The sequence below is a fragment of the Eupeodes corollae genome, chromosome 1 (assembly GCF_945859685.1).
Source record: "Eupeodes corollae chromosome 1, idEupCoro1.1, whole genome shotgun sequence".
Lineage (NCBI taxonomy): Eukaryota > Metazoa > Arthropoda > Insecta > Diptera > Syrphidae > Eupeodes > Eupeodes corollae.
The window spans coordinates 112132531-112146848 of NC_079147.1; the positions used below are offsets into that span (position 1 = coordinate 112132531).

Here is a 14318-nt window from a genome sequence, read left to right on the forward strand (position 1 = left end):
AAAAACTATTAAAATGCCTGGCAAGCAAAAGGCTGCCACCAAAACATATTGGACGAACATTTGGTACTCAGGGGAATTTTTCTGATATATTGGTATACCTTTCTTACGGTTATGTAGACGGTTGAATTTGATATATCTACACATTAACATCACTTTCCAAAATTTGCTGTCATCTTTTATACTATAAGCTTTTACTTTATTTTGTATCGTTACTTCAAGTTCATATTTAGTTTTTTTTTTTCTTCTCTTGTACAATTTGGCATTTCTTTTTTTTTAAATGTATCAGCTGCCAGGGAAATATTAACATATTCATTTTTATAAATTACTCTAATTTAATTTTTAATTTCATTCTCTTACATCAACAGAAAGGCTAGAAAAGTATTGTCCGTAGTGGAGCTTCGGCGAGCTGCTCGCAAACCATGGCGAAATCTACCCATCAAACCAATTGTACCCAGACCAATTGATCCACAGGTTGTGATACTAGACTGACCTATATCGACAGAGCATCAACAGCCCTATCCGTATACAATGGACGCACTTCTGAATTAAACAAAACAAACAAAAATTATATCCTAACTAACTATTGTTTTATGCCCTCAATCAAAATTATTAATCTCGCATGAACTTCATTCGAATTAATTAATGCGATTGAAAGTATCAATACATACAAGTTAGTTTTTTAAAAGCCATCCCTTGGTAGATTCTGCAAATTGTAGGACAAAACAGTGATGTTTGGAAGCGCCACAATTACGTATTTAATTATAAAATATCAACAAACTTAGTTTTTTTTTCTGCCATAGTCATATATGTATGTTAAAAAAAAAAAAAACAAAAAAACAAAAAGAAAATTAAACATTAAATAACAATGTTGAGACTTTCTCAAAAAATTATTCCATTTACGTTTGTTAGCAAAAAAAATAATAATAATTTTCAACTAGATGCAATTTAAAATGTACCCCTGTCTATTTACTTCAAAAGTAATTTGGGACATAATCTCTAGAGACTTGTATCCTATTTTTAACGATTACGAATTATTATGTCACTTAATTTATTGCAATATTTTTTAATAAAAATATCTCTTGTCAATTAAAATAATAAAACAAACTCTTTTTATTTTTAACCATTCAAAAATCATCAAACCCTAAATCAACTTGTGTTCTTTCTTCCATCTTATTCTCATTTCCATATAGTTTCAAAAAAAAAATACATACTTAAAAAAATCTTCAAAAAATATTTTTATACTAAGAAAAATCAACTTGGAAACTTCCTCTTTTAATGTGATTATATTATATTTATATAAATACAAAAACATTTAAATTGCATGTTTAATTATATGAATGTAAAATATATTACCTTCTAACGCATGTATGCATTAAATCAGTTGTTTAACAGTGAAGCTATCTGCAATTTTTAAATACGTATAAAGATTTCAAAGTCTTACAAAAAAAACAGTCATAAAAAAACAAAAAGTTAAATAAAAAAACTTTTCCCAGTTAAAAAAAATACATAAACAAAAGTACCCCAAAATACGTAGGTGAATTCGTACAATTTCTTTTTCTGAAAAAAAAAAAACAAAAAATATGAATTTTCTATTGGTGTTTTTAATAATAATAGTTAAATATAAAAACAAAATCATTTTTAATTTAAATAAATATATAAATATATATTTATGTAATTAGTCACTATCAATATTATTTCAATGCTTCAAAGCGATAAGGGTGGGATACATTTTGAAAGTTGTTTAGCAATAATGAAAATAAAATAAAAATAAGATTTAAACAAAAACACACACATAAACATGCAAAAACAAATTTATAAATATTTATAGTGTTTTATAAGTGTAGTTGTTTTAGAGTAGGTGTAATAAAAAATAAAAAAAAAACTTAGTATATATTATATTATTATTAGAATATATTTTTAAGCTCTTAATTATATAATTCAAAATTGTAAAATATACACCTGAAACTCACATCTAGAAAAACACACAGAATTATTTTGTGGGCGAAATAAAAATTTTATCTATTTCGAACTTGTGTTCACACAGTTAAGCATAAGCATGAAAAATAAAATGAGAATATAATATTTAAACAAAAAAAAACAACAACAACAACAAACAATTAAATATAAATAACATAATATTTTATTTCGTGTAAATTTTTACGAAGTTTTCCAAATAAAGATTAAGACACTTTACAAATGTGCAATGGAGTATGTTTTTCTTTTTTCTTTTATTTTCGATATTGTTCTATTTACGTCTCAAAGAATTTGTACATGAACCATTAAACATTCAGCGATGTGAAAGACTTGTAACGGTAATATCACTCCCAGAAAATTCGACCAAAATACTACAATGTTTTAAAGGTAGTAAAAATGTCTGGTAAAAAACGTACTTAACATCATGTCTTCCTCGTTTACAATGACGCGCGTTTTATAAGCTCGATAGGTAAAGCCGATATGGCTTCAGCACACTTAGCTGTTAAATCGCACTGCCAGAAAGTGCCATGAATCCTCATGTACTTGAGAGCGTCCCCACTAACAATCATCCAATTGCACTTACATACATCCCTTCATTCCAAGGTCATGTAAACTCTGATTCATTACCAGCTTAAGAAATATTTTAAGGACGAAAGTATGGCTTTCGTAGTAATAGGTCCATTGGTGACCTCATGTTCTATCTCACCGAAATGTAGAACAAATCCTTACATAGTTTTTCGAGGACATAAGATTATTGCCCTAGATATTTCAAAGGTGTTCGATCGTATTTGGCATCAAGCTCTTTGATCGAAAATCTATTGATTTGGTTTAGATTAATCTTTTCTTCGTTGAATTAGAAATTACCTTTTGGACCTATAAATACAAAGAGTACTGGACGGTTATAAATCTGATATTCATACTGGTGTGCTCAGGGCTACGTTTTGTCTCCGACACTATGTTCTTAATTTTTATAAATGATCTATCTGAAAGTTATATTCTACTAAAATGTTTCGCAGACGACAGTTCCCTCAGCTTTTCACATTTGTTTTTGAATTCACACCCCTTTCCTTCCTATGTGGAAATTCAACGGCAAGGTATACGTTTATTAAGTTCTAATCTTCACAGAATTCCAGAAGTCTATCCGTGAAGCATCACTTGCAACGAAGATACTGAACAGGTTTTAGTCCTAGGTATGTGCAACACAAACCATCCTTGTGAAATGAACACATATTTAAAGTCGCCACAAAACGCTGCTAAGTGCTTGGGTTATTTATCCCTACTGATTTTCCTATTAAAGCCCTTTTTCTTCCGATAACGCTCATACTTAGACAGGTGCTGAAATACTTCACTTGAGTCGTGGATAGAATTCAAAAGAGAGCTCTAAAGTTGATAGGTGAACGTTGTCAAACTGAAATCCTTATGTTTATTTTACGAACACCATAGCAAGGTTTCATATTTATCATTATTTTATCGCTATTTTTATAAACAATGGTAAGTTGCATTCCTCCCATCAAACAAGTAAACCGTAATAACCGTTCTTCTAGGAATGCTCCTCAATTTATTTTGATTGGCGAATCGAACGTTCGAAGTAAGATATTTTCCACATATTTAATAAAATTACAAAATAAACCAAAATGATAAGCAACATACATAGATTTGATTTTTGGAGAAAACGACTGCGCAAGAATATTCGACACTACTCTAATGTCATGGAACTCCCTAATCATCTGTAAGTAAAAAAATATTTTGTGCTGGATGCTCTTTTAATTCTTATTAATTCCTTAAGTTTCAGATCATATTTTCGACTGAATAAGGAAGCGTTTGTTTTCGTATTAAACAAATTGGAATGCCAATTTAAAAAAGGAAACAAGCACATCTTTAATCTCTGTTATCAGAGCAGCGTAGGAAATGATTCTGACTTAAGCCTGGCACCATCCTCGGTTTCCTCAGTATTAAAAGAAGTTGTGTGTGCAATTAAAGACAAATTATGAATCAGTCTCAACACATCCGATGGAAAACAAAACGCACGAAACTATTTTTTTCAACGGCCAGGTACCAGGAGTAATTGGATGTGTTGACGGAACATTTTTTCCTTGAGGGTAGCTTTTGGTTTTTAAGGCGTGTGACCATAAATTGTGTATTCGTTGTGTTGACGCAAGATATCCTGGATCGACCCATAATTCCTTTGTATGGAACTGCAGTAATCTTAAGTCGTGGTACCAAAAAGGAAACTTTCAATATTCCTTGGTAGTATTTATATTGGTATTTCGTCGTTCAATAATTTTTTCTTAATTTTAGAAGACGCCGGTTACCCACTATCGTCTTGTTTGCTCTCTCCTTTCAAAAACGTAAGTTCTGGTTCAAGGCAGTCTTTATTCAATAAGCAACACGCCAAAGGCAGAAATATAATAGAAAGGACTATTGACGTTCTTAAGAGTCGAATCCGCTGTACTTTAAATGAAAATGAAATGCATTACGCTTAATTGGCTTTACCAGTCTTTTTCATTTTTTTAACATCGTGCTTGAAAGAATAGTGCAGAGCTCACACGTCAACACTAGAGGCACTATCTTTCAAAAGTCTGTCCAATTACTGGCATATGCTGATGACATTGACATAATCGGAAGAACTCAGCGTGATGTCAATGGGGCTTTTGTGAGGCAGAGGCGGAAAAAATGGGTTTAACGGTTAATGAGGGCAAAACAAAGTACATGCTGTCGTCTAGAAAGGACATACAACACCGACGTTTTGGTCAAAACGTCACAACCGACAGACGTAACTTTGAGGTAGTCAAGGACTTCGTCTACCTAGGCTCCGCTGTAAACGCAGAAAACAACACCAGCGCTGAGATCAAACGCAGAATAACTCTTGCTAACCGCTGTTTCTTTGGACTAAGAAAGCAATTGAGTGGTAATGTCGTCTCTCGAGGGACCAAAGTGTTGCTATATAAGACCCTTATCATCCCCGTTCTGCTATACGGTGCAGAAGCATGGACCATGACAAAAGCGGATGAAAGCACCTTGGGTCGCTTCGAGAGAAAAGTTCTTCGTGTGATCTACGGTCCCGTATGCATCGAAGGGTAGTGGAGGAGAAGATGGAACGACGAACTGTACGGGCTGTACAGCGACGTAGACTTAGCAAGAAGAGTAAAAGTCCAACGACTAAGATGGCTGGGTCACGTAGAGCGCATGGAAACCAATGCTCCGGCCCGGAAAGTCTTCGAATCCGCGCCCACAGGACAGCGCAGTAGAGGAAGACCGCGGATCAGGTGGCGCGCACAAGTGGAAGGTGACCTCACCCAACTTGGAGCGCGAAACTGGAGACATCTAGCTAGGGACCGAGCTAGATGGAGAAGTTTGTTGGGTGAGGCCCTAGTTCACACAGGACTGTAGCGCCACCTTAAGTAAGTAAGTAAGTCTTTTTCATTGAGCCCTTCAATGTCTTGTAAGAGGATTAAAAAGTCCTTTAAAATTGGGCTAGTTTTTTTCAAATTCACATTACATTATTCCATTCTTTTCCATCGCGAGCAGGAGGCCCAAGTGAGTTAAGGGTTGTAGCAAATTGGTCACAATAAGCTTTTTGGTTTTTTTTTCGCAAGACCCAACCTCTACAAGACCTCTCGCTATATTCCATCAACTCTACTAACTTTTCGAACTGACTGATTTTTATTAGTTCTTTTGCAGCTGAATGAAAATGCATTGATTATTGTTATTTTATAAAAGAAATGAAATATACATATGACTTACATTGTTTTATTTTATACATTTCTTTTACATAAGCTTCGATTTTTTCTCATACAATATGAACGTTCGACAAAAAATAACACGAATGAAGCTCAAATCAACGAACATTCGAGTGAGACCAATCTTCGCCACGGTTATACGAATTTCTCACTCTCCACATGTTTATTCATTCGACTGGCCAATGGTAAGGTAATAGGGGTATTATCATGTAGGTACTGTAAAGTATGCACTACACCTTCAAATTGTAAACTCATTGCAATTTACAGATATTCGAAACCAATGTCATCGACATTTTCTTTCTAATCCTATCCTCCGTTCCTAATTACTCACACTTCGCGTAAAATATGAAAAGAAAATGGTATTCTTCCTGGCTGTACATAGGTTGTTTTGCCATAACTATATACCCCTGCCTTTACAATTGAAACTTAATTTATGTATAATAACGATTTTACTACAAAAGCCTCACTTATCAGATCCGTGGACAGCCAAAGAGCTTATCCGTAGACAAATTATTTAACTTTGTTCAGTAATAAAACCAATTTTACCGTGAATAATGAAAACATTTTATGGCCTTTTTTGTAATCGGTTATAATTATACTGGAGAAATAAGCTTTTATTTCAATAGGCCAAACTTGATCTTGCAAGGAACAGTTTGAAGATGAAGTTTTAACTTTTCCAACATTTCGACGGGGAAATTTATACACGATGACCCCATTTGCATCAATTAATATAGTTCGAAAGATTAAAATTTGGAGGTTGTGTACAATTCTAAATTCAGGTTATGAAAGACTAGATAACTTATTACAGTTTTATGTTCAGTGGCATATAAAACATAAATTTAATTTATTTACAAATATTTTTATTTTTTTAACAAAACAACAACTTTTTTTTGAAATTGGTAAGAATGCAATAAACTTAAAAAGAAAAATAAATTCATTCTACGAAACTGGATATGCATAGACATGCATTAGTGCCACCAAAGCCAAATGAATTTTTCAGAGCAATTCTTCTTTCAGAATTCCATTTTTCTGCCTTAGTCACTATTTCCACATCGATACCTTCTCCAACTTTGTCAACATTTATGGAAGGAGGTAATATTCCAGTTTCGCACGCTTTAACAACAAACAATCCCTCGAGATTACCCGACGAACCTAATAGATGACCGTGAGCTCCTTTAGTTGATGAGACACCGATATTTTTTGTGTGTTCTTTGAATGTCCTATTGATTGCTCGTGCTTCTATTTTATCTCCCGTTGGAGTGGAAGTAGCATGTGCATTGATATAACCAACTAGGTTAGGATCAATTTTAGCATCTGCCATTGCGCGTGTCATGGCAAGATATGCACCAGTACCATCTTCACTGGGAGATGTAATGTGATATGCATCTCCTGACAAACCATAGCCTAGTATTTCGGCTAGGATGGTTGCCCCCCTTGCTTTGGCATGTTCAAGTTCTTCCAATATCAATATAGCAGCGCCCTCACCCATAACGAAGCCGTCTCTTTTCTCGTCAAATGGTCTAGAGGCTCGTTTTGGGTCGTCGTTGAACGATGTACAAAGTGCTCTAAGGCGACAAAATCCAGCTATCGCAAGGGGATCTATGCAGGATTCTCCACTACCGGCTACCATTACATCTGCATCACCATATTTTATAAAGCGAAATGCATCTCCAATGGCATGCGCTCCAGTAGCACAAGCTGTCGATACCGAATGATTTGGGCCTCGCAGACCAAATAGCATGCTAATATGACCACAGGCCATACTCGGCAAAAGTCTGGGAATAAAATAAGGGCTCACTCGATTGTATCCCTTGGTAAGTGATGCATGGGAATTGTAAACTTCAGGCAAGTCGAACATACCCATTCCTACACAAACGCCGGTTCTGTTCTTCTCTTCTTCTGCAGTGACATCAAGAAGTTTTGCATGAGCTAGTGCTTCTTGGGCAGCAAGAACAGAGAGTATAGTGGCAGGACTCATAATTTTGAGATCACTTTTAGAGAATGAATTTTCTAGTTGCAAGTTGTTCTTGTTAATTTGTGCTGCAACTTGACATGGAATTCCCTTGTAGGCTTCTCCTAAATTTGATATAGCTGCTTCTCCCTTGAGTATTTTGTCCCAAGAATCTTTGACATTGTTTCCAAGTGGTGTCACTCCACCAAGACCGGTCACAACAACCCGCCGGCAGTCATTTGAACTGAACCTTTGAGAGGTGATGGATCTGATTTTAATTAATTGTAAAATTCTTTGGCTCTGCATTGTTAGCTTATTAAAAATAAATTATAACTTAATACAAATTAAAATAAACTCGATGTAAGTGATATAAAAGTTAAGTGGTAAACAACAGATGACTTGAGTACTTATCTAGGTTTAGGTTTGTTCGATGTTCCTTGGATAGTCCATGCTCCACAGGGTGCACAGGGAATAAGCAGAAATACGTTTTAGAAAATGTGTAAAATAAGTCTGGTAAACCAAAAATTAAACCTTTAAATAATTGTATTTCAATTTAAAGTTAGAGGGAATAGAAGCCAAGAAAAAATATAGATATTGCATATTTTTAATTAATAGGTTTGTTCAAATAGAAAATTTAAAGTGAACAGAATAGTATTGCAGTGTACATTGACATACTAGGTATGGATTACTTTTTCCATAGAAAATTAGGCTTAACTCTTTTGTAAGCTTGGCCGAAAAATAGTAATTAATTGTAAAATGCCATCTCTAGTGTCTAGGTGTCAACAAGATATCTTTGTCATCAAACTAAGGACATCTGTCATTATAAAGTTTGACAAAACAAACCACAAAAATTGAGTTATATAAGCTTTTCCATATTTCCGCTCAACCTTTAGAAAGTTATGTAATAAATAACATCAATGCGAAGTTGGCTACAAGCTAGGATTAGTAATAGCTGCGATTGATTAAAAAATGATTCATATGGTCATCTTTTAACACGTAGAACAACAACAATTTGTGATCCTTGAAACGTAAGAAATAGTTTTCAATATGACGGGTAGATGGCTGTTTTATGTTTTAAATGGTAGGGCAGTGTAAGCTGTAGTTAAAAAAGAATGCAACAAATGTTTGGAAAGCGAACGTTAGGAATATGAACGTTTAATGCCTTGGATCTACGTCTTTTTATTCTTGTCATATTGTATGAATCAGATTTATATAAATACGTGCCAAATTATGGACTAAATTAATTTTTCCCTCTCAATAGAAGATGTCAAACAGTTGTAAGTATTTTTGTCGATGTAATTTTGTCTTCTGTATTTATGAACGCCATCATTGGCTGCATTCAATTTTAGACAAAGGTTATCCGGATAGATTTTTGTTATAGCCTTTTCACACCAAACCCAAAACCAAGTTTTCGGCAAAAAGTTTTCGAAACCCCGAAAATCGTTCACACAGAACATTTACACGTTTTAATTTAACATATAAATTTGTTTACCACCCGCTGTCAAATTTTGTATTGATAAAAAAACATTTCAGATTGAGCCGCAGAACTTTCGATACACTCTGCAATTGATCTGGAAATGCAAGATACAAACTTTAGCCTTATTTAGGTACTTATTAAGTTGATGTTCAGGAAGGTAAAGATCTATACGAGCTCCAAAAGAACGAATTGGATCCCGTCATTGAGTGGTTTAAGAAACGTTTCGATACGAACATACTCTCGGATGAGGATAAAATGAAAATATCCAGTACTTACTTTCACACAGTGAAGATGTTCCATAATATGGTATGCATTCACTCAAGATTCAATTTTTTGAAAAAAGTGCAAACATTCTCTTAGGGATTTTTCTTTGCTGCCTACACCCTTGAGTCGATAATCCCTTCCTGTGTTGTGATAGAGCAGCATATCAGCGCAGACAAGGCCGTAACACTAGCTCATCTCGAAGAAGAGTTTCAACTGAAGTTCTGGGGACGGGTGGAATGGGCACATTACATGAACCAACAAGAACTAGAAGCTCGCTTGGCTGCAGCTATCCTCTTTGTTTACTTCAGTCCGTCAGAACTATTCAACAAAGAGAAGCTAATTGTGTAGAAAATATACGATCAAATCAATAAAAAACAAAACTGTTACAACAAAAATTGATTTTATTTAAAACACTTTCTTTTTTCTTTTAAACAAACTCAATCCAAAATACTGCTTATGACTATTGCTTCTGTTAGCCAAATGTAAATTTAGAATCGCCATGTTTTTTGGCCGCCCAAGCAGCTTATAGGCGGGGTTGAGAAGAAGAGAGCAGAAAAGGTCAATTCCTAGTTCCAAATTCGTACCAAAATTACATATGCCTGGCTTGTCCAAAGCACTGAGGATCTTCTTGATGTTGGCATCGCTGTCCATTAAGGGGCGATAGCCCACTGTTGTAGTGTTATCCACTGGAACAACGATTCCTACATTGTGAAATGTTTTGGAGCAAATTTTCCTAGCTCGCTGTGATTTAGCCTTCTCCACAAATGAACTTATTGCCTTGCTCATATCTCCCAAACCCTTGTGATTGAACAAAGTTACCGGAAAGACTTTTTCCAGGTAGTAAGCGAAAGCGTCGAACATATTTGTGGTGACGAGTTGGAAACGTCATTACGAACTATGACCAAGTCTTCCTCGTCCTTGGAGTCGTCACGTCAGTAGCTATAGTGAATTCCGGTTCCTCGCTTAACAAAGAGCGTTTGAAACTCTGGAGGATCATAATGAACCGCCAGTGCCGCAAATAGTCACCGGGGCTTTTATTGTCGACGTTGGAAAATTTTCCATATTCTGAAAATAAAAAACAAAAAGCAATAATTCTTATTTTGTAAGGAAATTGTAAAAATAATATTACTTACTACGACCATACTTATTTCAAAATGAAATATTTGTTTGGACAACAGCCATCAGCTGCTTTGTTTACATTAATTGAGCGATAGGTTTGTTTAGTTCAACTTTGAATTGCAACTAGTTTTTGAGAGGTTTCATATAAAACTTGTGGTTTACCAGAAATGTATGGGAAAACTTGAGTTTTCGATGTAGGTTTTCAGTGAAAACTGGGTTTTGGGTTTGGTGTGAAAAGCCTATTAGTTTAACATTTAAAAAACAGCTGATCCAAAACAGATGGGATGTCAAAAAAGGAATCTAAATGTGTTTAAAAATATCTGTTATATGTTGGTATCTGACAGACCCGCTGATTTAACATATGGTTAAAGCTAAAGGAAACCGAAAATGAATTTCAGATTTGTATTTTTTTGGTAAAAATCGATTAAATTATTTGTTAAAAATGTTATTTTTTCTTTTGTGTCCAGCTGAAAAGTGGTTTTATTTGTTTTCAGAAATCTAAATTTGGGTAACCAACTTGTTGAATAAGATATCGATGGTTAGATGGCAGGACCTCGTAAGAAGAAAAAATCAATTTTTTGATTTTGGGCTCATAAAAAGCAGAAAAATCAGAGCCACCTGTTGACATTTTTGGTTAAAAGAGTTTGTTCTAAAAAAAATAAGAAAACTTGAAAAAACAAAACCTCGAATAAAAATATTTTGCAAATAATGTGCAGTACCTCGTTAGTCTCTTTAAATTGAATGTGAAGCTAAGTGTCGTGCGGAAAGTTTTCGAGCTAGTGACTGTTTTGTCGAATTAATTTTACTTAAATATACAAAATAGTGTTAATTGGTGAGTATTTAAACTTAAATTAACAGTAAGATAAAAAGTTTTTAAGAATCTTTTTAAATAAACTTGCTACAGACAACTTTAATAGAGGCAAATACTTACGAGGTCCTTTCATTATTATTTAAAGAAATTTTTTAAGACTAACGAGGTACTTCATCGTAATAATGACATCGAGAGGAAAATTATTGCTGGAATTAGCCTTAAAAAAAAGAGAAAACTTTCAAACAACAACCAGTTCAATGCTAAACAACGGTAATTTGTAAATAATTTGGCTGACCATTGTAAAATAGTAAGTAATTATTTGTTTACACCGTTAAAATAGCTGAAAATAAAACAGAAAACGAATTTGAGTTTGAAGAAAACTATTTAACAAATGAGGACGACTACATAGTATATTCTCCGGAAAAATCTTTACAAAGTGACATAGATTACACAGTTGTTCCTGTAGATTGTCCAGACAATTCGTTTCCAAATGAAGAATCGCAACAAAGCTTCATTGAGAACAACAACATGACAATCGAAGGATTTGAAGAAAATGAATTAACCGATCAATTTAATACTGAGAAGTCCGAGGAGATAGGTAAAGGTAACCTGTTACTGTTTTTTTTTCAAAATAATTAACGGTTAATTCTACTTTAGATATTGATGTTGATGAGCTATCTTTCTCTGAAGTAAATATTATGAAAAATAAAAAGAAGAAAAACCGAGAGCTCAGAATGAGAGGCAAAAAGTTTTTGGGGTACTCTAAGCCTAAAGATCAAAAAAAAACATTTCATAACGTACAAAGACAGGCCCGAATTATTGGAGAGCGATGCAAATGTAAAGAACGACAGAAAGGACCACAAAACAAATGTTTCAAGATTTCGGATGATCAAAGGCAAACAATTTTTAAACGAATGTGGTCAAACCTAAACTGGGAGGAGAGAAAGGTTTTTGTCTGCGGATCAGTTACATTAATGCAGTTGCCTGGAATAGATTCTCGACGAAAAAATACATTTAAATATACTCTAAATGTTAATAATGAAATAATACAGGTATGTAAGAAAATGTATATTTCAACCACGGGTTTAAGAGAGTGGTCAATACAAAACTGGGTCAAACGAAGTGAAGGAGGAATCAAGGATACACCCTCCATTTCTGATTCGCCCTACACTAAAAAAAGCGATTTGCGTTTAAACTTTTTACAAAAATTTCTTGATGATCTTAATAAACTCCCGTCCCATTATTGTCGAAAAGACACAAAAAAACTTTATTTAGAGCAAAATTTTCAGAGCATAATGGATGTTTATAGGGTTTACGAAACCAAATGCAAGGAACTGAAAATTGATGCCCTCTCTCATTTTGTAATGAGAGCACAAATTAAGCAGAAGAATATTGGACTGTACAGGCCCAAAAAAGACTGGTGTGACTTATGTTTTAAACATAAGAGCGGTAATTTACCAGACCCCGAATATCTTGCGCACATAGATGAAAAAAACAGGGCGAGAGATGAAAAAGAAAAGGACAAAACTGATGCTGAACAAAATTTGTGTCATGTCTTGACAATGGATGTCCAGGCTGTAAAAATTTGCCCATGTATTAACGCAAGTGCCTTATATTACAGAACAAAATTATGCTGCCATAATTTCACCATTTTTGATTTAGCCAAAAAAGCTGCTACTTGTTATTGGTTTGACGAAACTGTTTCTGACGGGCAGGCTTCCACGTATGCGTCTTGTTTGGTAGATTACCTAGAGAAAAAGTTTTTGAAGATGGGAAGTAAAATTCCCATTATTATATATTCCGATGGTTGCACAGCTCAAAATAGAAATAGTATAATGAGTAATAGCCTTTTATATTTGACAGAAAAATATGGAACAGAAATTATTCAAAAATATTTAACTAAAGGGCATACGCAGATGGAGTGCGATAGTGTTCACAGCACAATTGAACGCAAAATAAAGAACAAAGATATCTACGTTCCAAATGATTACATAAGACTGACGAAGGAAGCTAAAGTGAACCAACCATTTTATGAAACTGAAGCTCCAAATTTTGACTTTTTTAAAAATTATGGAGACAAAAAATTCTTTAAATACAGTTCTGTTAGGCCAGGGAAAAAAGCTAATGATCCCTGTGTCACAGATGTTAAATCTTTCCGATACTTTCAGGGAACTATTACTTACAAATTAAATTTTAATGATAAATACGAGATTTTACCTGTTAGACCCAGCAAAGTTATTATGTCTGATATTATATTTGAACAATTACATCTATTTCCTCTTAAAATTACAAAAAAAAAATATGACCACCTTCAGGAAATAAAAGCTGTCATACCAAGAGACTATTGGCCTTACTATGATTCACTAAAATTTATCGATAATTAAATAAAATATTATTTGAACGATTATCTGCTGCAACCATTTTCGAATTATAATAATGTGCAAATTACCTATTTGATTGGCTTTATTTGATTTTGTGTTTATTTAGCTATAAAAACATACTCAACCTAAATAGTTTTTTTTTCCTTTTTGACTCGTTTTGTTACACTATTTTCTTAAGTTTATTAATATAAACGTTAAATGTTACATAAACACAACTGCAGTTATTTGTGCAATTTAGTACCTAATAATGTACAAATTAATTTTTAAAGCTTGTTTATGTTTTACTTATAAATAAAAAGTTTTGTTTTTGTTACGTTTTTTTTATTTAAATGAATAGCTTTTTTGAACCAATGTTACTATTAATAATATTAGTTTATATTGTTAAAATTATTATTTTGTTTAATAAAAAAAATAATATTAATATGAATTCTATGAAACAGTAATTGATTTTTATTTTTATCAAAGAAACAAAAAATTTCTTTTAAGCACTGCAGGACCCCGTAAGAGATAAAAAAAAAAGACAATACCTCGTATGTTACTGTAAAAGCTAAAAGGACAAATAATTTCGAAAAATAATACAATTAAACCATGAAGAAAGCCG

At 33.5% G+C, this 14318-nt stretch overlaps 2 protein-coding genes across 3 annotated transcripts in view; one reads left to right on the forward strand and one right to left on the reverse strand.

Annotated features, from left to right (window-relative positions):
• LOC129939435 (metastasis-associated protein MTA3) overlaps positions 1-2211 on the forward strand; it is a 32421-nt gene extending 30210 nt beyond the window's left edge. For both annotated transcript variants that reach the window (XM_056047447.1, XM_056047448.1), the window contains one exon: positions 366-2211. In XM_056047447.1, coding sequence (XP_055903422.1) covers positions 366-489 — 124 coding nt within the window. In that variant the 3' untranslated portion in view covers positions 490-2211. The remainder of the gene's footprint in view (positions 1-365) is intronic.
• A 4341-nt stretch (positions 2212-6552) lies between these two features.
• Positions 6553-8059, reverse strand: LOC129938530 (3-oxoacyl-[acyl-carrier-protein] synthase, mitochondrial). Its single transcript, XM_056046153.1, has one exon. It carries the CDS (start codon positions 7969-7971, stop codon positions 6649-6651), a length of 1323 nt encoding a protein of 440 aa, XP_055902128.1. The 5' UTR covers positions 7972-8059; the 3' UTR covers positions 6553-6648.
• Positions 8060-14318: the final 6259 nt, after the last annotated feature.